Below are 25,545 nucleotides of genomic sequence, written 5' to 3'. Positions count from 1 at the left end.
TTGTGGAGTAATTATATGAATGCTCAGAATTATGTTGTGGAAAATGCTTGAATTTTGGTAAGAAATTGAGAATTTTAATGTATTTTTATATCATTGTATTTGGTTTTTTTAGACGATGAAACATCGTTTTTAATAATCTTCTGAGATTAACTTGACTAACAATAAGGTTTGGAATTTAGGACAGAGGTCACCGGTTCGAGTCATATGAAGCCACTAGGATTTTCCAGACTGTTCTCTAAGATAATTGAGATTAGTCAAAGAATATATAAACTAGTCTGAACAGCTCTGCAGTTAAAAAAAGACAGTTTATTTTATTTGAATATCGATTTTAAACCAATTTCAAGTGTGATTTCTTTTAAATTTTTACAAAATTGATTCAAATCACTTGTTCCTCCAAATTGCAATATTTTAATTTCGTATTTTGTGTAAAAAAATAATGGTTATATACATAAAAATGAGATACGATGATTTAAAGTCACTTGCTAATAGGAATTTTCCATGGTTTTTTTGGCTGCCAATAATTCTATTAAGAGGCAACTTTTGAATCGTTAAGAGGTAAATCAAAACAAAGTCTATTTTTTAATGGTTTAAAAACCCCCTGAATGATTTTGTATCATGGATATTCCTTAACCATTCAGCCCCCTAATTTTATTATAAACAATTACCAAACAATTATATTTCATTTTACACTATATCATGAGAGCTTCTTTAATCATTCTGACCACCTAATCATTCTGCACCAAACCATTCAGCAACTATCAAACAGCTCCTAAATCTTATGATTTCATTTTTTTTCCCCTTAAATTGTTGGTTTTATGTAATAAAGATAATGGATTTCCGAAGTCAATGGTACATGTTACAGGGGAATCAACATCAGAAACGTCACAACCGCTTCTATTAACAGTCGAATTAACCTTGTGGGGTTATCTCAACAGACAATAATACTTGGGTTTTTACGGACTTTCCTTATAGGTCACCGATTCCGAGTCCTGCAAAGCCATTAGGAATTTTTTGACTGTTCTCGTAGGCCCTTAAAATTAGTCAAGGTGCACATAAGTTGTCCCGAACACCCATGATTACCAAAAGAAAAAACTAATAGCCGAATTATGTATTACAAATAAATCAACTTTATTATGTTTTAGTTTTATCATTATTTAAATGATCAAGCAACTTACACGTCAAAATAATAAAGAAAATATAAAAGATTGAATCATTTTTATAATTCTTTATATAAAATGACCATATCCACCTATAAAGGCCCAATATCAATATTTCAATTTGGGAAGAAAAACTTACATGTATTTTTTATTGACCTGAATATCTAACCTCGACTGATCTCATAATGATCATTTGCTTAATTTATAGGTAGTCAGGAGTCACCGCATTTGAACCTCAGTGACCACAAAAAGATTTATATTTCTTATTGGGTTTGAACCTGAGACTTACATTCACTTTTAGTCTTTGAAGTCAAACTCAAACCAATCAGACAACACATTTGTGGTTCATATGTTCAAATATGAGAAGACTCGACTTTCTTATAAATGGGTCGTATGTCCCTTTTTTTAAAGGATAAAGTTTATCTGAATCATATGAAATAAATGTTTTAAATGATTTTTGTTAAGTAAATAGACACAAATGAATTAGTGAAATTTATAGGTTTCGTTAGATAGAAAAAGTTCAATTGTTCACCTTTTTATTACCTTTCAGAGTCCTAGTGAAATATAAGGAGTTGTTTGTTTACCTTTTAATAGTTTCATTAAGAGACAACTTCTGAATCGTTAAGAGGTGAATCTTGTTTAACAAAAAAAAATATACCTCTTAATGGTTCTAAAATTATCTAAATGATTTTGCATTCTAGATCTCTCTTAACCATTCAACATCTTAATTTCATTGTAAACAATTATGAAACAGTTATATTTCATTTTGCATTATATCACGAGAGTCTCTTAATTATTTTGACCACTTAATCATTTTACACCAAACAACTCCTAACAGTTGATGTAATTTTAATAATAAAAGGTTTTAATTATAAATAACATATTTATTAATAAACTAACAAAATCTATGAAAACTTACAAACCACGACAACTTTATTAGCATTTCATAATTATTATTAACAAATAAATAGATGAACTTTAGATATATATATATATATATATGTATATATATATATTTATTTATTTATTTAAAAAGCTATAAGTATTTTTTATAACAATTTAAAAATGACGATGAAAAGTTGACGATGAAGATGATTTGAGACTATGGGTTTGTTTGTTTTTTGAAAAAAACCATTTAATGCCTCTTAAGTCTGAACCGGTCAGACGTTTTTATTTTCAAACCGTTTGTTTTTTTTATATAAATAAGAGCTGAAAAGCTCTTAAAAAAAGTGATAACATAATCACTTAAATCCTCTTAATCGCTCCCTCCAGACTCTCCCCTCCATCCTCACCTCCAGATTTAGTCCTCCAAATCTATCTCGCAAGACATTCGATCTCCAAATCAATCACGACCCAGATCGATCCACATATTATCGTAAAATCATGACCCAGATCGATCCAAATCTATTAGATCCAAAACTTGGTTGATTCAGATTTCAGACTTCAGATGTAAAAACAAACAGTCTGACTGATTCAGATTTCAGTACCACCTCTTAAAATTCAGAAGTGAAATCAGACTTCAGAATCTCTTAAAAAACAAACGCCACCTATGTATTTCTTTCTCTGGACCGATCGATTTCTGATTTACGATTTTATCCCACATAATTTGATACATGATTTTGATTTCACCCAATTAATTTTTAATTTTATAACTATTTATGATTAAAAAAATTACAAAGAAAGGGTATTTATGTTATTTTTCATTATTCCACTCCAATTCAATTTTTTTTTATTAACCTGGATATCCAACCCGCTATGTTAGCCGACTAATCCTAAAACGATCACCTGCTTTGCAGATAGCCCGGAGTCACCGCATTTGAACCTTCGTGGCCACAAGGGGATTTTTGTTTCTCCTTGGATTTGAATCTAAGACCTCCTGGTATTTTTGACCTTTGGAACCAAACTCAAACCATCAGGCACCACCCTTGTGGTTCCATTCCAATTCATTTGTAAACCAAACAGATAGATTTCAATCTCTTAACAAATTTCATTTCAATATTTGTCAACCAAACAGGTGATCAAACCTGACAACATTTCATTTTAATTCCTTCAAAGCCAAATACCTTTGACAGATTTCATTTCATGCAAAAACATTCTGCAAACCAAACGTCTCTAAATATACGTATGTATATATAAAAAATTAAATTAAATTAAAGTAAAAAGATAAAGAAATTAGAAATATGATGTGATATTGTTGTTTGGACAAGTTTTGTTTCCGTAGCTTAATCGTCATGAAACATGACTACAACACGCATTGGTGGGGTCTTCTTTCAGGGAATCTCCAATTTCAGTTGGTCAACAGTCCGTCAACCATATACACGCGCGTAACGGGTGACATGGGTTTGGGGACTTTTAAACCATTTTAATGGGTTTTTAAGAGATATCTTGTACAACACGTTTTGAACCAAAGACTATTTGCGTAATGCATTGAGATATATCTTGATTTTATTATTATTTTTATTTGTTGTCGTTGTTAAATATTATAATACGATTTTATATGGTTTTGAGAAAATGATAATATTTTTATATTTAAATAGAATATAAATTTGGAAATCCCATAAAAACTTGAAAAAAATATCAATATTAAAATTAAATTAAGTATTTAAAAGTTATTCTTTTTTTTGTATAGTTTCTTTAATTTGATTTTTTTATTATAATTTAATAATGAAATAATTTATTTTCGGTTTAATAATATATTTTTATAAAAAATAATAATTAAGTATTTTATTAAATATTAATGATTATCCTAATTATATTTTAGATTTTTTATATTTAAAATGAGATATCTATCCTATATTTAATTATGTTCATCCGTAATTAGTTACACAAAATTATATTTACGTACAGTTTACTTGTAATTTTGAATTTTAAGTAATACACATCAATAAATAGTACTTTATGCATAAAAAAATGGTTTTTAAAAGTTTTTTTTATCAAATGTTTTATAATACTAGAAGAGTATTTACGCAACGCAAATAGATCTATCTTGATTTTAATGTTTTGTTTTATTCATTTTTCTCTGTCGATATAATACGGTTTTATGTGATTTTTAGAAAACGATAATATTTTTATTTTTGAATGAAATATAAGTTTTAAAAAAATATCGATATTAATATTAAATTAGTAATTTAAAAGTTCTCGTTTTCCATGTAATTTCTTTAATTGAAATTTTCATTATAATTTAATTCAAATCTAATAATAAAGTAATTTATTTTTGTTTAATAATATAATTTTTATAAGAATGATAATTAAGTATTTTGTTAGAAACCAGTGATTAACTTAATTATATTTTAATTATATATATATATATATTTAAAATGAGATGTTTATTTTGTATTTGATCATGTTTATCTGCAGTTATTTACACGAATTTAAAAATAGAGATTTAATAAGTTGTAATTACGCACAATTTACTTGTAATATTGAATTTTAAGTAATATGCATCAACAAACAATACTTCATGCATAAAAATGGTTTTTAAGAGTTTTTATTAAATGTTTTATAATATAGTATAAATGTATAGATAAAGATTTTAGAAATATTTATTTTAAAAGATTTCTTAAAATTTCTCTAAAATGAAGAAAATATGAGAAAGAGAACGGAATTCTCTAAATATAGAGATTTTTTTTCTTCTAAAAATGATTACAAGATTCTAAATGGCTTGAGATGTGATGTGGCAGCGGAGTTAAGACTCAAGTCCCACCGTGAGGTCATGACGTTTTTCAATGCATGATTTATGATGACAATTTTTTCTATGTGTACTATATTATAAAACATTTGACAAAAACTGTTGAAAATCATTTTTTATGCATGAAGTGTTGTTTATTGATGCATATTACTTAAAATTTAATATTACAAGTAATTTTGCGTAGATACAACCTATTAAAGCTCAATTTTTAAATTTGTGTAACTAACTGCTGATAAACATAATCAAATACATGATAAGAATTCATTTTAAATATAGAAAATCTAAAATATAATTAAGATAATCATTGAGTTCTTAGTTCTAACAGAATATTTAATTATTATATTTATAAAAAATTATATTATTAAACCAAAAATAAATTATTTTGTTATTAAATCTAAATTAAATTAGAGAAGTTACACCAAAAAAACGAGAACTATTAAATAGTTAATTTGATACTATTATGGATTTATTCTTTTATAAATTTTTATGTTATCTTCAAATTGATATTTTAATTCAAAAATAAAAACATTACCGCTTTCTCAAAACCACATAAAATCGTATAATATCAATAGAGACAGAAAACAAAACTAAACATTAAAATTAAGATTTATCTCGCTGCATTGCGCGATTACGCTTCTGGTCATATATAATATAAACATACGCTTTCTACTATTTACTCAACGAGTTAATGATATATTAGAAACTAACAAATAAGACATTAAAAGGGTAAGAAAAAATCATATATCGTGTTACATAAAATATGTATTAGGTCATGAGTTACCATAGACTTTACGTGTTGTGAGACACAAGCCTTGAGTCATGTCAGCTGTTGCGGCGAGCCTTTTAGAACAATGTTTTTTTATAAAAAAATTTAAATAAAAAATTAAGAGTTAAAATTTATTAAAAAAAGTTACATCTAATTATAAAGAGATTCTCTGTTTTATAGGGTTCAAAATTTATTATATTAATTAAAATATTATATACTTTTATCATCTCAATATAATTAAAAAAAACTTTATATAAATTAATAACGATCTAATCTTATTGGTGGAAATAAATAAAAGTAATCATTTTTTCTCAATTAATATAAGAGTATCTCTAATGGGAGGTTCTTATAAGAACAACTGTTGGAGATAGTTCTTATAAGAATCTCACTTATTTGAGTTCTTGTACAAGAATATTGATTTTACCTTGAATGTTGTGTAAAATGACATTTTGTTATTTTATTTATATGTTTTCTTGATTTTATAGTTATATATCTATACTACCTTATAAATCAGATTTATTAAAAGTTTTAAAAACAATTTTTAATGCACAATGTACTATACATTTATGCACAAAGTCTTAAAAAACAACTCATAATGCATTAAGTACTAATATTTTATGCATTCAGTCTTAAAATATCATAAGTTACAATTAAAATAGCATATATTACAAGTTACCAATGCATATTATTATTTTTTCTTTTCATGTTCTCAAGATACTTTTGACACCTTTCAATCATGTTTTTACCCTCTCATACCTCTATGTCTTCTCCTCATTTCCCAATATGAAATTCAAACTGATATTCATCATGAGTTAACATCCCATACCAAAAAAACATGGGCTTAATAACTAGGAAGGACAAGCTTAGGCCCAATCCCATCCTTAAAGTATTATGAGGCTAAACTTTATCTTTTCAAGATTCGGCAAAAGCCACTTGAATAACCAGCGAACCCTTTTTCAACTGCAACCCTCTGAGCTATCTTTTTTTTGTTTACTGAAAACAAGCTTGGAAGCCCTGTGAGTTGTGCATCTCTACATGTATATTGATCAATCTTCAATTATATATATATATATATATATATGTGTGTGTGTGTGTATGCATGTGTACTTTTATGTAGATTATTAATTTGGTGAACTGAAAATGACATGAGAAGAAAGGATACAAAAAATAGATTCTTATAACAACCTCCACTTGAAATGCTCTTATTTGTCAGAGGAAGAATCATGGAGCATTGCTTGGAGATAACAATGGTGAAAGAAAAGAGAAAGCAAGCAGAGTTTTGGAGTGGGTAAATCAGAAAAACTTACCTCTTATTCGGGTCAGTTACGATTACCTCGATCTGAGATAAACACTTTAACCTCTTATCTAGGTAAGAGTTTTCTAATGGCAAGAGATAACTAGATGTCGTTTACCAAACACTTGTTGGGTAAAGTATTTATCGGGTTCATTTCTTTGACGACTAATCATAGCAATGACCGAAAATCTTACCTAATAAAAGGCAAGACAAGGATCGAAAGTCTTATCCAGTAAGTGAGGGTGATGACTTTTACCTGGTAAGCGTTTTAGCAAATGATAGATGCTTATGAAGAATTTATTTATCTATAAAATAAGTGAGAATGGTGAATTTTATCTGTAAACACTTACCTGAGAAGCCCTTTAATTTCATTGAAAATTTGTCTAATTTTTATCAAATAATTATCCATAGTGTTTTATCGGAAATTAATAGAAATAGTCAATTTCATAATTTGAATTCATCTCTTAGTCATTTCGCTCTCTAAATTTTAAAAATATCAGTAGTTCCGTAAGCTTCACCTCCTCAATTTATGAAGGAGTCAAAATGCGAAAAGAAAAGATTCACGAACAGTGGCACATCTACCACTTGTAGAAGTGTTGAGGCCATCTACCACTTGTAGAAGTGTTGAGGTTAATTTATAGATTTGCTTTATGCAAAACTGGTTTAGATTTTTTTTTTTTACATTTTGACCCCTTCATAAATTAAAGAAGTGTCACTTATAAACTTAATAATATTTTTAAAAGATTTAAAATAAATTACTAACAGATAAGTCCAAAGTCTAAAAAAAACTATTTTAAATAATGAAAAAATTGTATGGAAAAACAACATACTTTAATTTGATTCTTATTTTAGGTAACGTACTTTCAAAGCTTTTATTTTGGTACCTAATATGTAATGTTTTAAACATTTAAGTATCCGGGTAATCGGTTGAAGCATTAACCGATTATAATGTTGATGTGGTATCCAAATCGATATTATTTGTTGACGTGGTTAGTAACATGGTTTTTTTAATCGAAAATTAATCTTTTTTTTTTCAATCTAAAATTAGTTTTCAACCGGTTACACGTTACCTGAGTACTTAAATGCTTAAAATTTTATATCTTAAATACCAAAATGGAATGCACGAGGGGGCCATCGAACAGCTGGAAAAAGCCTGAGCTCGCTTACGAAAAGTAGAAACAGAAGTAGATCAGTTGCGTTAAGGCAATCATTCATACAGTTCAAGAACCTTAGAATCAAGTTAAAGTTCGTTATTTTTTCACGCAATTTAAGCTTAATTAATCACCATTTTATATGATCCAAAGACATCTGGAACCAAAGAAAAGAATATTTGAATGTAACGTTGTTTTTAGAAATTATTTAATCTGGTGGATGTGAGTCCGTCACGTCCAACGATACACACTAAACAGTTAGCTAGCTGTACCATCAATGGCCATATATATCACTTTCGTAACATCAACGATAATGCATCTTTCCCTCCATTCCCTTCACGCTCCGTCGCCGGCTGCCGCCATTGCTATTTATCTGAACTTCTCGTATCTTCTCTCTCTACCTAAGTAGTTATGGCGGAAAAGCTTATGCATGCGGTTCAGTGCGATTCTTATGGAGGAGGTGCTGCTGGTCTGAAGGTGTAATTCTTGTATGCCTTTTGTTATACCTTGTTTTTGTATGATTAATTGATTCATTACAAGTTTTTGTTAGTATATCGTTGTTATTTTGTACTGTTTGAGATCATGTGGTTGTAAATGCTCTGAAACGTGGAGTGCTGGTTGATTATAAACCCTAGATAGAAAGGGAAAGTTAGATTGTGCTTCCGATGTCTAAAAATACGATGAAACTTAGGTCAATCAGTAAATAGGCTTGATTGAAGTGATTTGCATTTCAGTTTAATTGATCAACCAATACAACGAGTTTTTGTTGGTGAATTGTTGTCATAGACTCTGATGTTGTAAAAGCTATAATTTGGGAGTTCTGATCAAGTATAGAACTAGATAGAAAAGGAAAACTAAAATGTGTTTTAGATGATTGAAAATCAGGTGAAACTTGAACTAACGGCTAAAAGAGGCTTAATTGATTCGTACACTACATACATTTGATTGAATTAGAATGAATTGTTTGTATTTATCAATCAATACGAGATTTTGTTACTAAATTGTTGTTCTCTTTTATTGTGAATTTTGGAGATGTAGATTATTGATTATTTTTATAGAACCCTAGATAGCTAGGGGCAGGTAGAATGTGCTTCAGATGGTTGTAAACCTTCTGAAACTTAGACCAATGCCTAAAAGACGCTTATATCCGATTAGATTGTAGTAGTTTGTGTTTTAAATCATTGCATTGTCAGTTGAATTTGCAAAGTTCACTGTATACACTGAATTATTGTTCTTTGCTGGTTATATGGTTAGTATGTTGATGCAATTTTGTTCCATATCAAAAGCTACGATTTTGTGAGCACCCATGAGTTTATTTATGTTTTCAAGAAAACAAAATTGAGAAATCAAGGCAATTTCTGGGTAGTGAATTATTTGTCTCCCAATTCCTCCATCGATCATTTGTTTGTTGGCTTGTGTTCATTTTTTGTTTATCTTGTATGATTGGAGTGGTTTTCGGTTGTTTTAAGCTGGGAGGCAGAGTTTTGTAGATGAATTATTCTCCTGCATATGTATTGGATGAAGTGGGAGGGACAATAAAGTTGAAATAACATGGGGAAATTACCTGCAATTACATAATGAGTGTATGAGATGGCGTTTGAAAAGCATAGAAGTTCAAATTTATTAGATTTTATGCTTTTATAAAGTCTCTGTGCTACTGGTACAATTCAAGACTAACCATTAATTTTATACGCCTTTTGCTTTTGTAGCATGTTGAAGTTCCTATTCCTAAGCCAAGTAAAGGTGAGCTTCTGTTAAAAGTTGAGGCTACTAGCCTAAATCCGGTCGATTGGAAAATACAGAAAGGCATGTTGCGCCCTCTTTTCCCCATCAAATTCCCTTGGATACCAGGTGTGTTGGCAAAATCATGTGTTTCTATATACAATACCTTATCCCCCCCAACAATTTGCTTTTGAAATCTAAAATCCCTTCTTTTGTTTGTTTGTTGTATCAGCTACTGATGTAGCAGGAGAGGTGTTAGATGTTGGACCTGGAGTAAAAAAATTCAAAGTTGGTGATAAAGTTGTGTCCATGCTAGACATTTTTGTAAGTTACCTTCACTAACCCTAGCTCCACCACCTAATTCTTGTGCTTCTGATTATAGGATATGATCTCGTGCAAAGCAAACACTATGTTTGCCAAACTAGATGTTGGCTGATAAGCTAGTTGTTAGTTATAAACTAGTCACGTTGGTTAAAAACTAGCAGATAAACTAGATGACAATGTAAATGACATAAAAGTACATGTTGAAAGTTTAAAAAATTAAGGGGCAAATTAGAAAAAAGTGGGGAAAAAACTACTAGAGCTTATTGAAAAACAATTTGAAGCAGTTTTTCTTGAAAATTATGACATTACCTGCAATCGGGCACTGATAAGCTAGCTAATGGGCAAACCAAACGGGTCTTTTCAATAAAGCTCAAAAGATAAGTTAGCCCATTATAGCGAAACATGACCAAATCGATCTTGTTGACTTGATCCACCGTGTTTATGTGTTCTGTTATTTATTATTTATTGATCATGTAACCTCACAGAAAGGTGGAGGACTATCGGAGTACGCCGTGAGTAGCGAAAAACTGACTGTTTGTAGACCGCCAGAGGTATCCGCAGCTGAAGGTGCTGGGCTGCCTGTGGCTGGCCTTACAGCTCTCCAAGCCCTCACTTATCACGCCGGTATTACCCTCGAGAAAACCACCACCTCCACCACCAACATCCTCATCACCGCCGCTTCCGGTGGTGTAGGCCAATTCGCAGTCCAGCTGGCAAAGCTAGGCAACGTCCACGTCACTGCCACTTGTGGGGCCCGCAACATAGACCTCGTTAAAAGCCTAGGTGCGGACGAGGTTCTCGACTACAAATCCCCCGAAGGAGCAGCACTGAAAAGCCCGTCAGATAAGAAATACGACGTGGTGATCCATTGTGCAACGCCTATTCCGTGGTCTACTTTCGAGCCCAATCTTAGCTCGAAAGGGAAGGTCGTAGATATAGCTCCTGGGGCTACCGCATTCTGGACGGCTATTGTGAAGAAACTCAGCTGCTCGAAAAAACAGCTGGTGCCGATTCTTTTGTTCCCGAAAGCTAAAAACCTGGATTATCTGGTTGGGTTGGTGAAAGAAGGGAAACTTAAAACCGTAATCGACTCGAAAAATCCTTTAAACAAAGCAGAAGAGGCTTGGGCCAAGAGCATTGATGGGCATGCTACCGGTAAAATTATCGTTGAACCATAGTTGAATGGTTGGACTTATAAGTCTTTTATATATATAATATATATAATGCGCTGGATCGTGTGAGAAAGGAAGTCATGATGAGAAGCGTAAGAAGAAATCTGAACCCTTGATTATTTTTAATCTTATGCTCATCCAAGCATTGTAATATAGAATGGAATTGATTCGGTGCATCTTGGTGCACTTCATTAGTGTTAGACATTCAATTAAGATTGATTAAAGGATGGATATCTTTTCTTGCGCTTCTCATCATAACTTCTTTCCTCACCGGAACCCAACCTGTTATATATAGCCTTTATATACGTGTGTAAATTTACATTTGTAACTATTGTACGAATCGTGTTTTAATTTATTCTTTTGTAAGATATCTATATAAATAAGTGTTTATAAGAAAGTTATTATTTAAACTATTTCTGTGTTATTTGGCATTTTTAAAATCAAAAGCATGTATGTGTGAAAATAGAAGTTAAGGTGAGAAACGTAAGAAAGGACCTGGACTTAGGTGTGTAAACGAGTCGAGCTTTTAACGGGCTACTTGGGCTTGAGCTCGTTTATCTCGAGCATGAGCTTAATAATTCTCGAGCTCGAGTTGATATTGAACACAAAATATAACCCGTTTAACTTAAGAGTCGAGCTTTAACAAACCAATGTTCGACTCATTTGAAAGCTCAATTAAAATTTTCGAGTCGAACCGAACAATTCGATCATATACTTTTTCGAGCCAAACATGCTCTTATATGTTCATAAATAATATAATAAAAATATAAAAATTATTAATCTCGAACCACTAAACGAGTTAATCGACTGTGAGTACGAGCCCATAAAACGAGCATCGAGCTCGAGTCCTACATTGAAAAAGTTATTCGAGCTCGAGTCTTGTATAATTATTTTGTGTCTAGCTCGAATAACCTACTACTCGACTCGGCTTGGCTCGTTTACACCAGACCCTGTATCACTTTTTTAACTTTAACCTCACCTCATCAATTGCACTTCTCAGAGGGTTTTGATCCAGTGCATATTGTGCATCTAATTGGTGTTGATCTTCAACTAAAATTGATCAAAAGGTAGAGATCTATTCTTACCTTTCCCCCATAAATTCTTTTCTCATCAAAACCCAAACCTATAATTATGAATTTATTGACTTTTTTTTATAACATATTGACATCATGTAAAAGTTTGTGCAAGCCCCAAAATACCTTTGAAACTCTTTTGAAAGTTGAAACGAAAGACCGAGAATACAAGAATATTCTTGAATGTGCCTGTAAACCAATATAGGCGGAAAATGATATGAAAAAAAGAGTTAACGTGAGAAGCTTAAGAAAAGATTTGAATCTTTGATCATTTTTAATTTTATATTCCCTATAAGTTGTGTTTTAGAAGAAAATTGATTTGATGCATCTTGGTGCACCATATTTGTATTGATATTCAATTATGATCGATACAATGATGCAGATCTCTTTTTACGCTTCTCATTATGACTTTCATTCTCATTAGAACTCAATTACACACACACACACACACACACACACACATATATATATATATATATATATAAAATACAAATTAGAATAAATGAAAATTAATTGGTATTCATCCATAATTTTTAGTTACAGTAGATTTATCTTTATCTCTTAAATTTTGTTATTTTCATCATAGACTTTTTATGTCGATGTGTTAATTGTCGATTATGAGGTGATAAAATTGTGATGATTATATGATTTTACTGTGATAATGATTTGATAAGTTGAAGATCTTTTATGATGTGGATTTAATGTGACAATCATCTAATAATTATGTGATATTTATTGTGATAACGATGTAATAATATTGTGATAATTAAAAACAAATGACGATCATGTCTACATTCATTGTTTTGTTTGTTCATCATGTGATTTTGTTATGGTAATTATTTAATATTGGTTAACATATTAGAAGTATGTGATTTTAGAGATAAAGATGTTACCAAAATTATGGATAATTACGAGATCACTTGATTTTCTTAATTAATTAGTTTATTTTCTTTTAATTATAATTATGGTTTAAATAATTCAGAGGCCCATAAATATTCTTGCATTCTCATAAAAAAAGAGGTATTTTGAATATGCATTGAGTGAACTTTTATCACTTTTTATCTAAAAATAAATGGTTGAATGGGTTGTTTACTATACCTCGGATCACGTGAGATCAACTTGTTTTTATGAGACTTGTGACATCATTTTTTTATACTTGAAACTTCACAAACAAAACATTGTGAAGGTAACCTTCACTGTGTTTTTTCTGTGAAAGTTCGATTTTTTTTTTACATTCACAGTATTTTGCTATGAGCTTTCAAGTGTAAAAAGTAGTCTCACAGGTCTCACTAAAACAATTTGGCTTCACGTGAACCAAATATGTATCAATAAACAGTACTTCATACATAAAAAAGTATTTTTAAGAGTTTTTGTCAAATGCTTTATAATATAGTATAAATATATAAAATTAATTTTTTTTAAGTACAATATTGTTATAAAATCAACACTATATTATGTCCCATATGGACATGACAATATGATAATCTATGACATGTTATACTAATTCAAATCAAAACGTTACTCGTTGCTATAATATGTAATTTTTTAAAATATAATATTTTAATAAAAAAATATTTGAAAGTATATTGCTTTAATAAGAGAAAATGAATGTACAATACTATATAATACAATTTGTGAAAGTAGATTGTTATTTCATGCATTTAGTTCATTATATACCAACTAAAATACATTATAAAAACATATTTTTTTAACAAATTACACAATTATAATCGTATTATCGTTCGATCATATATAAAATACAAGTTTCTCAGGGACGTTCCAATCTTTTTGGAGGTCATGTTGCATCTATAACTTTTGATGACATTGCATAAGTATAAATCATAGATATATGTTAAGCACAAAAGGACGTTAATCCTAAACGATCAACAATCTGAACCTAACCTGAATCTAAACCATTAATAATTTGTATCTAAACCTAAACAATTAACAATTTGAACCTAAACAATTTGGACTATAAGAGTATAGCTTTATACAGATTGATAAAAATGTCCTAAACATATGTAAAATTGGGACTCAAAATTTTAAAAAACCTATTCAAAATCTCACATTTAACATGTTAAAAAGCATCTTAATTTCTCCTTTTTAATGTATAGTCGTTGTGGACTTTGTGGTTGAATTTATGCCAACGCGTTTGCTTGCTTTCTGTTCATAAATTCCTTTAGTTGTTAATATACCATTAATCCAAGGGTGTATTTGTAAATTCACATGAAAATGTGTCGTATAGTCTACCTTTTCCCCGCAACCAATCGAATATTTTATACTTTTTTATTTATAATAGTTTAATATCTTATTAAATAATATAAAATTGATTATTTATTTGCTATATATCCATTCATATTTAATATATTATCGGAAGACCCTGAACTTAGGATGAATTGCTAAATTCGTCCATCACGTTACAAATGTAACATTTTTACCACATGACCTATTATCCTTGTAAATTTTAACCCTACATTTTTTCTTCCGGAAAGTTCCATCTAAGCAAATTCCTAGATTGCATCCTGACAGATTACAGCTGTCTGAGACTAAGCATGACCACCTAGATTCGAATCCGAGATAGATAAGATATTCCACCACATCCCTTCATTTTTCAGGATAAAACAATACCATGTTGCAAAACACGACTGTCTTAACGAGTAAATGACTTCTCTAGCCGTTGCTCGTAAATGTCAGTACTTCATTGTTAGTAGGTGTTGGAAAATGCAAAAAAAAAAAAAAAACGGGGTTTATGAATTTTAGACTAAAAAACGGTTCGGTCTTAACTTGAATTGGAAAAAAAGTTTGTGGGTTTGTGTAGTCATATGTCTGCTATTAGTTTTGATATATGCCTAAAATGGAGTTCAACTGCATTATAAATTGATTATAAAAGTGTTGCAACTGAAAATGAATGTTGGGTATGAAAAATACTGTCCCACATTGATTGGAAAGAAAACACAAATAATAATATAATCTGAAACGTTTTTTTAGTATAATCTATGGAGTAACGAATAAACAGTGTTAAATTTAACAGAGCGTTGTAAATACATACAGTAAAGGTCTTCAAAACTACCATCAACTTACTCCAAGGCCCAGGAAAATTTCATAGTTGTTATCGACAAGAATGGAAGATCTAGAAAATTTCCCAAGCGGTGACAAAATAATTAATATATTAAATAACTTAAGCGAATTATAAAAACACAGTTTAATTAAAAATCACATACAGTTAATTTTTGCCAGTTACCAAAATATTTACCAGCGCCAAAGACTTTTGAACTTGCAATTTGTAATGACACCATGGACGGACCTACTATAGGGCATACGGTGGCACGTGCCACCGTATTATTCCTTCGTTGAAGGGTAAAAAAAATTAGGTTCGTGAAAGATGCAACCGTATTAATTTGTATGCCACCGTATGCATTTTAAAACTACAATGAGAACAAGTTTTATTTGATAGAGTTGGTTTGCAAGACTTTTATTCCACCTTAGACTCAATTTCGAATCTTATTAGTGTCATTTTCTTAGTCAAATGGTGTCATCGTTTGAAAAAATTTATGGATCAATCCCTAAATAACACTACCAGTAAATTACAACTATATTTTTTTTTCTAACTTGGAGAAGAGGATGCACCTTAACTGTTATAAACAAATAGAAGAATGTTTGCAACCATAGATTATAATTACAAATCTGTCCTTAAATAGTTAACGTGCCATTCACAAGACGACATACTTAAGTTAGTAACTCAAGCTATGAGAACCAACAAATCTCACATTATTGAATTTAGTGGTAAATTTGATATAATCGAAACTAGAGGGACAAGTTTGGACATATATCTATAGTTTAAGGGGCCAAATGTAAATTTCTATATGAAATAAATTATTTTATTTCATTAGGTTCTTCTCCATAGCTTCTTCTGCGGATTTGGCTGTTATATACCAACACCATTAAATTCATAACATCTTCTCTCTTGTAATTTCAGCGAATTTGTTCTTGCATTGCTGATCTGAATTCTGGATTTTCTATCTCCCTATATTCGAATCTTGGGCTTGTAATTTACGGTGAGTTTGCGCTTTAATTCAATTGGCATTTTCCCCAATTTTCGATCCAGTTCTTTTTAAGAAGTGATTAAAGGTTCAATTTTCATTTGCATTCTATAAATATACGGATTTTAGTGCTGATTACTTCTGGTTCTACTCTTTCAATCGTGCTTTTCATGTTGGTTTTGTGGATTTAGTTTTTCTCTCCAAGATTGTTGGTGAAACTACTGAGTTCATAGTTTTGGGGTAAAATTTTAGTTTTCAGTTGTAGACATTTTTTATATGAAATAAATTATATGAAATAGTTTTAGGAATTTGTTGTGTATTTGAATTTTCTTGGAATTAGTTCAAAACTACTCAATTGGGGATTCTTTGTACATTTGAAACTCTTTATATAAGATTTTCTAAAGTGTAATTTAACCTGTCTTGATGTTGACGATCACCAGTTTTTATTGTTTAAGACTACTAATGGTTTAACTTATCGTTTCATATGAATCCTGTGGTCAAAGGGTAACCAGATGTTTGCTAGCCTATTTCAAAGTGATCTTGTGATTCAATTGTTTATCAACAATTGAGAGGCTGTTTGGTTGGTTTTTCATTAAGTCCTATATGGATAAAATTTGTTTTTATTTGTATACATTAGGAAGGTTTTTGTTTGAGAGGGTTTTTCATGGATGGAATGAGCGACTTCTTTAATTAGGATGGACAGGTTTGGAAAAAACTTGGATTTCTGCATAAAGCACACCTATAGAAGCTTACTAAATAAGATACTTTCTATATCATTAAGCCACTACCAAACAGTTATGTATAGTTGACAGCTGTGAGTCCCATTAAACTCATTAAGCTGCTAGCAAACAGGCCTTGAATATAACTCTTAAATGTATAGCAAAAAAAAAGGCTAGCAAAGTTTGTATGTATTTGTGTACATTAAGCTGCTAGCCTCATACCATTTTGAACCTTGGTCAGAGTACCCATTCAGCATGTTGAGATCTCAAAATTTTCTTAATGGATTATACTTACGGTTTGACATAGTCCAGTTTTTTCTATGCAGGTTGAAATGTATGAAGAAGTAGATCAAATTGATCGACCTAAGTGAACCTTTTCAACCATGTTGAATCATTAACATACTGAAATAACAGCAGAAAGATATGCAAATTGTAGACAACATTGACGAGTTTTAGATGATAGCAATTGGTTGCAGCTTGTAGAGGCTGCATTTAAGCATGTTGATTGCTTTCAAGTTGATGCTTAATCATCCTTACAGTGAAAAGTGGGGTTTCCATGATACGCTGCATAGTTTGTTGCACCTAATCACTAATGGTAGTCTACAAGCAAGCGAAGAACACTGTCATAACAGTGTAGAAGCCTCTTTTTGGACCTTGGAAGTCCATTGACAAATTGATCAATTATTTGCTACAGTGTCAGTAATGGAAAAGTAGGTTACATAATATTCCGATGCTCATATAACTGTTGTTAATATTTTCTTGTTTATGGTTTCATTTCTTTGTCTTTTGTAAGCTTGGCTGCTTACTTTTTTTGATTAATTATTATTTTCAGATATAAAAGTATAGAAGAGATTGGAGATGGAACTTGTGGAACTGTATATAAGGCCATCAACCTGGAGACATCTGAAATTGTTAGTTCTTTCCGCTTGAACAATCACTAACAATTTTCTTGCTTGGTATAGTTGTTTGCTGCCCTTTTTGCCCCTGTTTAAGGATCCATTATGGAAGTTAGGGGCAGTTTGGTTGGTTTTCCATTAAGTCACGAATGGATAAAGCTGTCGTGTGGATTAATCTGTCTGTATAGATTTGGAAAGTTTTTGTTTGGGAGGGTTTTTTCATACATGGAAAGGAGCATGTTTTTTTTAATCGGGAGGGGCAGGTTTGGATTTTTTTTTGGCTTTCTGCATAAAGCTCCCCATAAAAGCTTATTGAATAAGCCACTTTCTATATCACTAAGTCACTAGCAAACAATCATGTTTAGCTTATCAAATAAGCTGTGAGTCCCATAAGCTCATTAAGCTGCTAATAAACACGCCCTGATCTTTAAGTCCTAAAAGAGGATAAGCAGGTTGTTTTTAATGGAAAACATAAACGCCTGTTTCTTGCTAGTTCAATGTGAAGCGTTCTGGCTTAATTTTCACTTAACTTTCTGCACAGTCATCAGGCCGAAACAAGCGAACATAATTTACAGAAAAGCTATCAAGTAAAATTCGTTTTTTTCAGCTAATGGTAACAGATCAATATCTTGCACTAATGATTGATATATTCAACTGAAAATGATGTGTATTTATGTACTGTCGGGGTATGCATGACATTTTCTATTTTAAAATCAATTCTTTATGACAACCGAACATACAATGGTGAAGGTTGACACCATAATCACTTTTGATATATGCGTCCGAGTGCAAAGTAGTCGGTCAAAATGCTATTTTTTGAGTTTGAGCAAGTCATTTTCAGAACCTGAGCTGCATTTAACTAGGTTTCTCCCATCCTTATCAGTCGACATTCCACCCATAAGACAAAATTTATTGCTGAATCGAAAAAGAGAATGTCCTTCATTCTATAATAATTCATATGACCTTTAAGTCATAGTTTGAAACACTTATTACAAACAGAACTTATTTCCAGCATGGAAATTGTTCGTGTGGATATATGTTTTTGTTTAATAGTTGCCAACAAACATTTATTACAGGTTGCAGTTAAGAAGATGAAGAGAAAGTATTATGTTTGGGAAGAATGTATGAATTTGCGGGAAGTTAAGGTATTTTATATTTGTATTCATTAGTTCCGTTATGTGACATCAACTTATTCTGCTGTTTTCTTGAATTATGTGAAACAAGATTTCTTAAAAGTTAACTTCCCCTGTTTTCCTCCTGGCACAGTCCCTCCGAAAATTGAATCATCCTAACATCATAAAGCTGAAGGAGGTTGTCAGGGAGAACAATGAGCTATTCTTCATCTTTGAATACATGGTATTGCTACTATGTCCATCTTACATCACCCATATTTTCTTGTCTATATCTCCTTCGGATGGTTAAATAAAATCCCTTTTTCATCCTCGTATTTATCGTGGCAATTTCTTTTTCCGATCTTAACAGTCAACGTTGTATAAAGGTTTTTTCTAATTGTCTTCATTATGAGTTTATTTGGTTCGGTTTGGTATTTATTTGATTTGTTTCTTAACGCATAGGGAATGCAAGACTAGGGTCAGGTTCGGGGGAAAATCGCAAAAAATTTAAAAACTGAGGAACACCCCAGTAACCATTTCATCTGCATGGTATGCACATGTACATACAAGTAATTTTGTAAGTAACTTTTCTGGTATGCAATTGTGCATAACATGCACACGTGCATTAAAACCAGGAAACATCTTTAATTATTTGTATGCACATGTGCATTACCATACAAATGAATGGTTATGAGGGTGTTCCTCAGTTTTTCATTTTTTTTCCAGGGGGTGGGGTTTCCCCTGAACCTCACTCTTGCAAGACTATTATGATATTGTGGATCTGTGGGCATGTTTATAGGCATAATTTAATTTCGTTTTGTGAATTAAGTAGAGTTTGCTTCTGGTAGTTCGTGTAGATACTGAAAGTATGGTCATGAAAATCATTTTTATCTTGTATTTTGCACATTTTTCTACCATCTTAAATAATACGACTTATGTGATGTTCTATTTAGGAACATAATCTGTACGACATAATGAGAGAACGACAAAGACCTTTCAGTGAGGACGAGATTAGGGGTCTGATGACTCAGCTTCTGCAAGGACTTGTACATATGCACAGAAGTGAATATTTTCATCGGGACCTAAAACCTGGTATAGATTCTACTCCCCGGGACTTTGTATCTTGCTCAGACCTTCAATTTATTTATGCAAAATTATGTAAATATTTTTACATTTTTAGAGAATTTGCTGGTGACCAACAATACTATTAAAATTGCTGATTTCGGCCTGGCTAGAGAAGTGTCATCTGCGCCTCCTTTTACTGATTATGTTTCCACTCGCTGGTGAGTACTTGCATAGTGCTGTCCCTTTTCCTTTCCATTTTTTTCACAAAATACTCGGTCCGTACTAAAATGAGCTTCCACATTTCTATTTTTTTAGTTTGTCCCAAAATAAGTTTCTACCATCGGAAGTAAGTGCCTACCTTCCGATTCTACCCTTAATTATGAGATAGAGAAATTCATTACTATAATTTTTTTGGAAGGGTGTCCCGGGCTATGCCCAGACTAATTCCGGCAAATTGCGTCAAAACATCAGCCTTGATAAACTCAGAGGCTACAATTGTTCTGGACGCATGGAATTGAACCCAGGGCAGATGGGATATTCCACCACATTGAGGCGACTAAGTGTAATAGTTACATATATCTAAAGCGGCGTCTTTTTCATTGTGGACATTTATTTTGGGACAAAGGGAATATCATTTTTTCATTTTAGTAATTTGGATCACCTTGTTGTATGACTATACATGTCTTTTTTTGGCAAGGTATCGAGCACCAGAAGTCCTGTTGCAATCTTCATCATACACTCCTGCTATAGGTATGCAGTGCGTGTAACGAGCCTCGCTCATGAAGTCATGATAGGATACGATTCTTTTATATCATTTCCTCCATTCTTAATTCTTCATTTTGTGGTCCCATCATTTCTCCCTGCATTAAGTAAATGGGGCCCGACCCACTGATCACATCTTCATTCTCCCCACATTATTCAAAGGGGATCCCCATGAAAATGTGAAATGACCCTTACATTTAGGACCTAAATACTTATCCGCTTCCCTCTGCATGATATAATAGAAGATGCATATGAATGAGATAAAAACGTTTGCAGGGAAACTAGTGATGATTTTTCTTTATCTGCTATCTTTAAAGACCAGTTGATAGTATATAATTTGTAGCTCCGTGTACAGTGTACTGACAAATGAAGTTCGTGACAGATATGTGGGCAGTCGGTGCAATACTCGCTGAACTTTTCACTTCGTCCCCGTTGTTTCCTGGTGAAAGGTGACTTTCTTATGTAACCTTGATTGTTACATGAATTATCAAAACATAAGATCGTGCACACACCATTGAATCGTATTCTACCTGATGTATATCCCGGTTACCTGTTATATTACCTATCTTATTGCCCGCTTGCACACACCTTTGTTTCGTGCCCATCTTGGGGTCTCCACGGAAACAGCCTCTCGGTCCTAGTGGTTGAGGTAAAGTATCCTACCCCTCCCAAACCCTACTTTTGAGTGGGATATAATAGGCTCGTTTGGTTGGTATATATCAAAACAGAGGATCGGTGCATTTTTGTGTGGTTGCTGGTTTCTTAGGGCCTGTTGTTAGCAGCTTAACGAGCTTAATGGGACTCACAACTTATTCGGTCAGCTATACATGACTGTTTGGTAGTGGCTTAATGGACTCACAACGTATTCTACCTAATGTACGTCCATCTATGAACAAACTCTTCGGGAAAAAAAACCTTCCCAATCTATACAGACAAATTAATCCACACAGACAGCTTTATCCATACAGGACTTAATGGAAAACCAACCAAACAGCCCCTTAGAAATACTTAACTTCATTACTGAATGATCCCAGTACTTTCAGTCAAGAACATTTTTTTCCTTTTAAAAGCTAAGCTTTAAAGATGATTAGAGATATTTGCTGTTATGATTGGACAGTGAAATAGATCAGTTGTACAAGATATGCTGTGTTCTTGGTACACCAGATTGGACACTCTTTCGTGAAGCAAGGAATGTTGTTCGATTAATGGATATCAGTTATTCGGAGGTGAGTCTAGCTTTAATATCATTAATGAGGACCATGTCCTCTTTTGTTGGCTATCTCACCTTAAATTCCTTCTGTGTGAATAGATTATGCCCGCAAATCTCTCGGACCTGATACCAAATGCGAGCTCGGAAGCTATTAATTTGATCAAAGTGAGTGGCATTCTGTAGGATCGGCCTTATGTGCACTTCTAATTGGCTTGTTAAGTCGGGCTACATAATTGTTTTTTTTCCAGATTTTGACTTTTTATGGTAATGTAGCAACTATGTTCGTGGGACCCATTAAGGAGGCCGACCGCAGAGCAGTGCTTACAACATCCGTTTTTCTATGTAATGTGTTTGTTCAGGCGTTTTGCATATACTTTTAAGACTACTCCCTCCATCCCAAAATAAATGTCCATGATGAAAAAGCATACGGTTTTACAAACGTGTAATTATTACACGTTTTAATTAATAAAATGACATAGGGAGGGAAACCCTAAGAAATGAAAATTGAGAAACGCCCTAATAACAGTTCATCTGTATGGTGTGCATATGTGCATACAAGTAAACGAAGATGTTTCCTGATTTCTATGCACGTATCCATGTTATGCACATGTGCATACCGGAAAAATTACTTACAAATTACTTGTATATACATGTGCGTACCATACAGATAAATTGTTACTAGGGTGTTTCTCATTTTTTTCATTTTTGCGGTTTTCCTTTTGAACCTGACCCTAAAATGACAATTACACCCTTAATAATAGAGGGAGGAATGAATTTATCCATCTCATAATTAAGGGTAGAATTGGAAAGTGAGCGAACACTTATTTTGGTACGGAGTATTTGTTAAACCATCTCATGTGTTCCAACTTGCAATACGTAGGTTAACACATGGATTCCTTGTCAACTTGGGGACCCACTTCAGCTGAAGATGGAAAACACGAGTGGGTATTTCGAAACAAATTGATCGAGCAAATGCCATTGTTATATTATGATGATGATAATATGTTAACAAATGATTATACAGGATCACAGCCAAATCTTGAGTTGGATCTCTGGGATTTCAGCAGTAAAACAGACGATTGTTTTTTGGGGTTGACTCTGGCAGTGAATCCTAGTATTTCCAATATCGGTAACAAATTTCACCTTTCCCCCGAACACATTTGATCGAATTAGAATTTCATACGTTCTCTTTTTTTCCGTTTATGCAGAAATGGTCCATAAGACTAGAAGCACAAGACAGGTGAGTTTGTAGGGATATGTTCGAAAAGAACTTGAAAGTAGTTTTCTGATGATCCTAGGAATGAAACAAGACTATGTTTTCTTAATAATTCAACCTTTCGTGCAGGATCTTCTCTTCTGCTCGGACTATGAGGATGAAGCACAACACTCGGGTACTTTTCTATTTCGTCAATAAATATCGCTATCCATACTTCTAGGAAGAATACACCCTCCGTCCCAAAATAAATGTCCACAATGAAAAAGGCACAATAGTTTTAGAATATGTAACTTTTCCTTTTTTTAATTAACTAAATGACAATTTTACCCTTAATAACCGAGGAAGTAATGAATTTCTCCATCTCATAATTAAGTGTACCGTTTGTTACCTTTGAAAGCGAACACTTATTTATGGACAAACTAAAATAGAAATATGGAACACTTATTTTGGGGTCAAACTAAAATAGAAATGTGGAGCACTTATTTTGGGACAGAGAGAGTAGTGATTAGCTACCTTCTATATCTGAAGTAGGAAATTGGCAATGGCTGCTCTTTCTTTTCAGTTTTCTGGTCACTCCTCCCCCCTGATCACCATGGTATTCAAGCGCCGGTGGAATCTTCGTTGTCATTAACATTCAGGTTTCTTTCTTTAGATGTTTCGAATGATTTTTATGTACTTCTTCTGTCTATGAAAGTTGCAACATTATCCTTTTTAGGGTCTCCTATGAAAAATGCAGATGTTTTCTTTTATAAATTTTATTCTAAAATTTGTTACTTGTCCATTGTCACCGTTACGAAGAGTTACTAATATTGATTTGAGTTGACAAAGGTTCTCTGTTTTTGTTATTATTAAGTGGTATTTAAGATGTTTCAATTTTTATGAGAAGATATATATATATATATATATAGAGAGAGAGAGAGAGAGAGAGAGAGAGAGAGAGTCGGGTTCAAACGAAAATGGTACCTATTTAATAGAACAAGAGAATGGTCGAATCTCATGTGATTTTACACTAACATCACGTACAAAATCACATATCATTCACGCGACTTTGCCCTGTGACCTGAAGACCCGACCATAGGGTCGCTCGCATACTATTTTGGCCATTAATTTAAAATCACATGTGATTTTGCACATGGTTTGTCGTATTCTCTTAAATAGTTAGCATTCTTGTTTACCTTAATAACCGTTCATCTGTACAATGTGCACACGTGCATAGAAGTCAGGAAACATCAATTACATTTATGCACAGTGCATATTATACAGATGAATGGTTGTTAGGATGTTCCTCAGTTTTTCATTTTTAGGGGTTTTCCTTTGAACCTAGCACTCTCTCTCTCTCTCTCTCTCTCTCTCTACATACACACACACACACATATATATATATATATATATATATATGCATATTGGAAGGTTCAAATAAGAAAGCTAAATATCGTGAGAAGGTTAGAAGTGAAGGTTCACTCATTTGAAAAAACTCCATTCGAAGATGTGTGTATGAACCTATATGAATAGCTTGTAATGTCGATTCACATGCATCTTCAAATACATTTTTTCAAAAATTCACATATGAACCTTCCCTTTTTACCCTGTTACGATATCGTACTGCTATGAGCCCTATATATAAGAAGATTTTAGGTGTGGTCTTGTTGCTTATCCATCATTTTTGACTGGTTTGACAGCAGTACAATACCTCATTCAACAATCGGAGTTCCTCAATCTGGTGGATACAGAATGCCATCTCTTCAGCCTAATTTCTTGACAATGTCCTCCCACTTCCAGCAGCAGGGTCACTGTCGTTAACCGCCATTTCAGGTACGATCAACCAAGGAGGATGGTTCGTAAGACATTTCTGTGACATTCTTTTTGTTTATAATCAACATATAATCAGACAAACTCTATGATACCACATTGTCCTCAAGATTTGGAATTGCATACTGTAACCAAAATATGTATAAAATCTTCCCCAACTCAACTAGTAGTTAGTGTTTCCCATGAAGGGTCCAGAATTATAAGATGAGTGCATACCCATATGGATAGATACAGTGGCATAGGCCACTGCTTCATGGTTCTGTTGTAAGGGAAGAAGTTACGTGTTCTGAAGGGTGCCACTGTATTGTTTTGTTGGGTGCCACTATCTAGTTTTTGAAACTGGAATGTTAGCACAAGACTTTAATGGCT

General features: G+C 32.4%; 2 protein-coding genes across 3 annotated transcripts; both read left to right on the top strand.

Moving 5' to 3' along the window:
• The first annotated feature begins 8,396 nt into the window (after positions 1–8,396).
• On the top strand, positions 8,397–11,312 carry LOC112507742 (chloroplast envelope quinone oxidoreductase homolog). The gene is made up of 4 exons (XM_025112430.1): positions 8,397–8,533; positions 9,766–9,907; positions 10,011–10,102; positions 10,588–11,312. The coding sequence occupies exons 1-4, from the start codon at positions 8,468–8,470 to the stop codon at positions 11,278–11,280; spliced, it is 993 nt and encodes a 330-aa protein (XP_024968198.1). The 5' UTR covers positions 8,397–8,467; the 3' UTR covers positions 11,281–11,312.
• Positions 11,313–16,256: 4,944 nt separating this feature from the next.
• LOC112506922 (serine/threonine-protein kinase MHK) lies at positions 16,257–25,356 on the top strand. Of its 2 annotated transcripts, none has more exons than XM_025111258.1 (18): positions 16,257–16,402; positions 17,433–17,816; positions 17,939–18,017; positions 19,079–19,147; positions 19,269–19,358; positions 20,068–20,206; positions 20,295–20,397; positions 20,877–20,929; positions 21,324–21,390; positions 22,059–22,167; positions 22,251–22,316; positions 22,425–22,493; positions 23,032–23,092; positions 23,176–23,280; positions 23,360–23,391; positions 23,497–23,542; positions 23,930–24,005; positions 25,050–25,356. In XM_025111258.1, exons 2-18 carry the CDS (start codon positions 17,809–17,811, stop codon positions 25,165–25,167), a joined length of 1,290 nt encoding a protein of 429 aa, XP_024967026.1. In that variant the 5' UTR covers positions 16,257–16,402; positions 17,433–17,808; the 3' UTR covers positions 25,168–25,356. The 2 variants fall into 2 exon arrangements, with proteins under 2 accessions (XP_024967026.1, XP_024967025.1); XM_025111257.1 differs by having other exon boundaries at positions 25,047–25,356.
• Positions 25,357–25,545: the final 189 nt, after the last annotated feature.

The sequence above is a fragment of the Cynara cardunculus genome (assembly GCF_001531365.2).
Source record: "Cynara cardunculus var. scolymus isolate 2C chromosome LG 2, CcrdV1, whole genome shotgun sequence".
Taxonomy (NCBI): Eukaryota; Viridiplantae; Streptophyta; class Magnoliopsida; order Asterales; family Asteraceae; genus Cynara; species Cynara cardunculus.
This window is presented reverse-complemented; position numbering and strand designations above follow the sequence as displayed.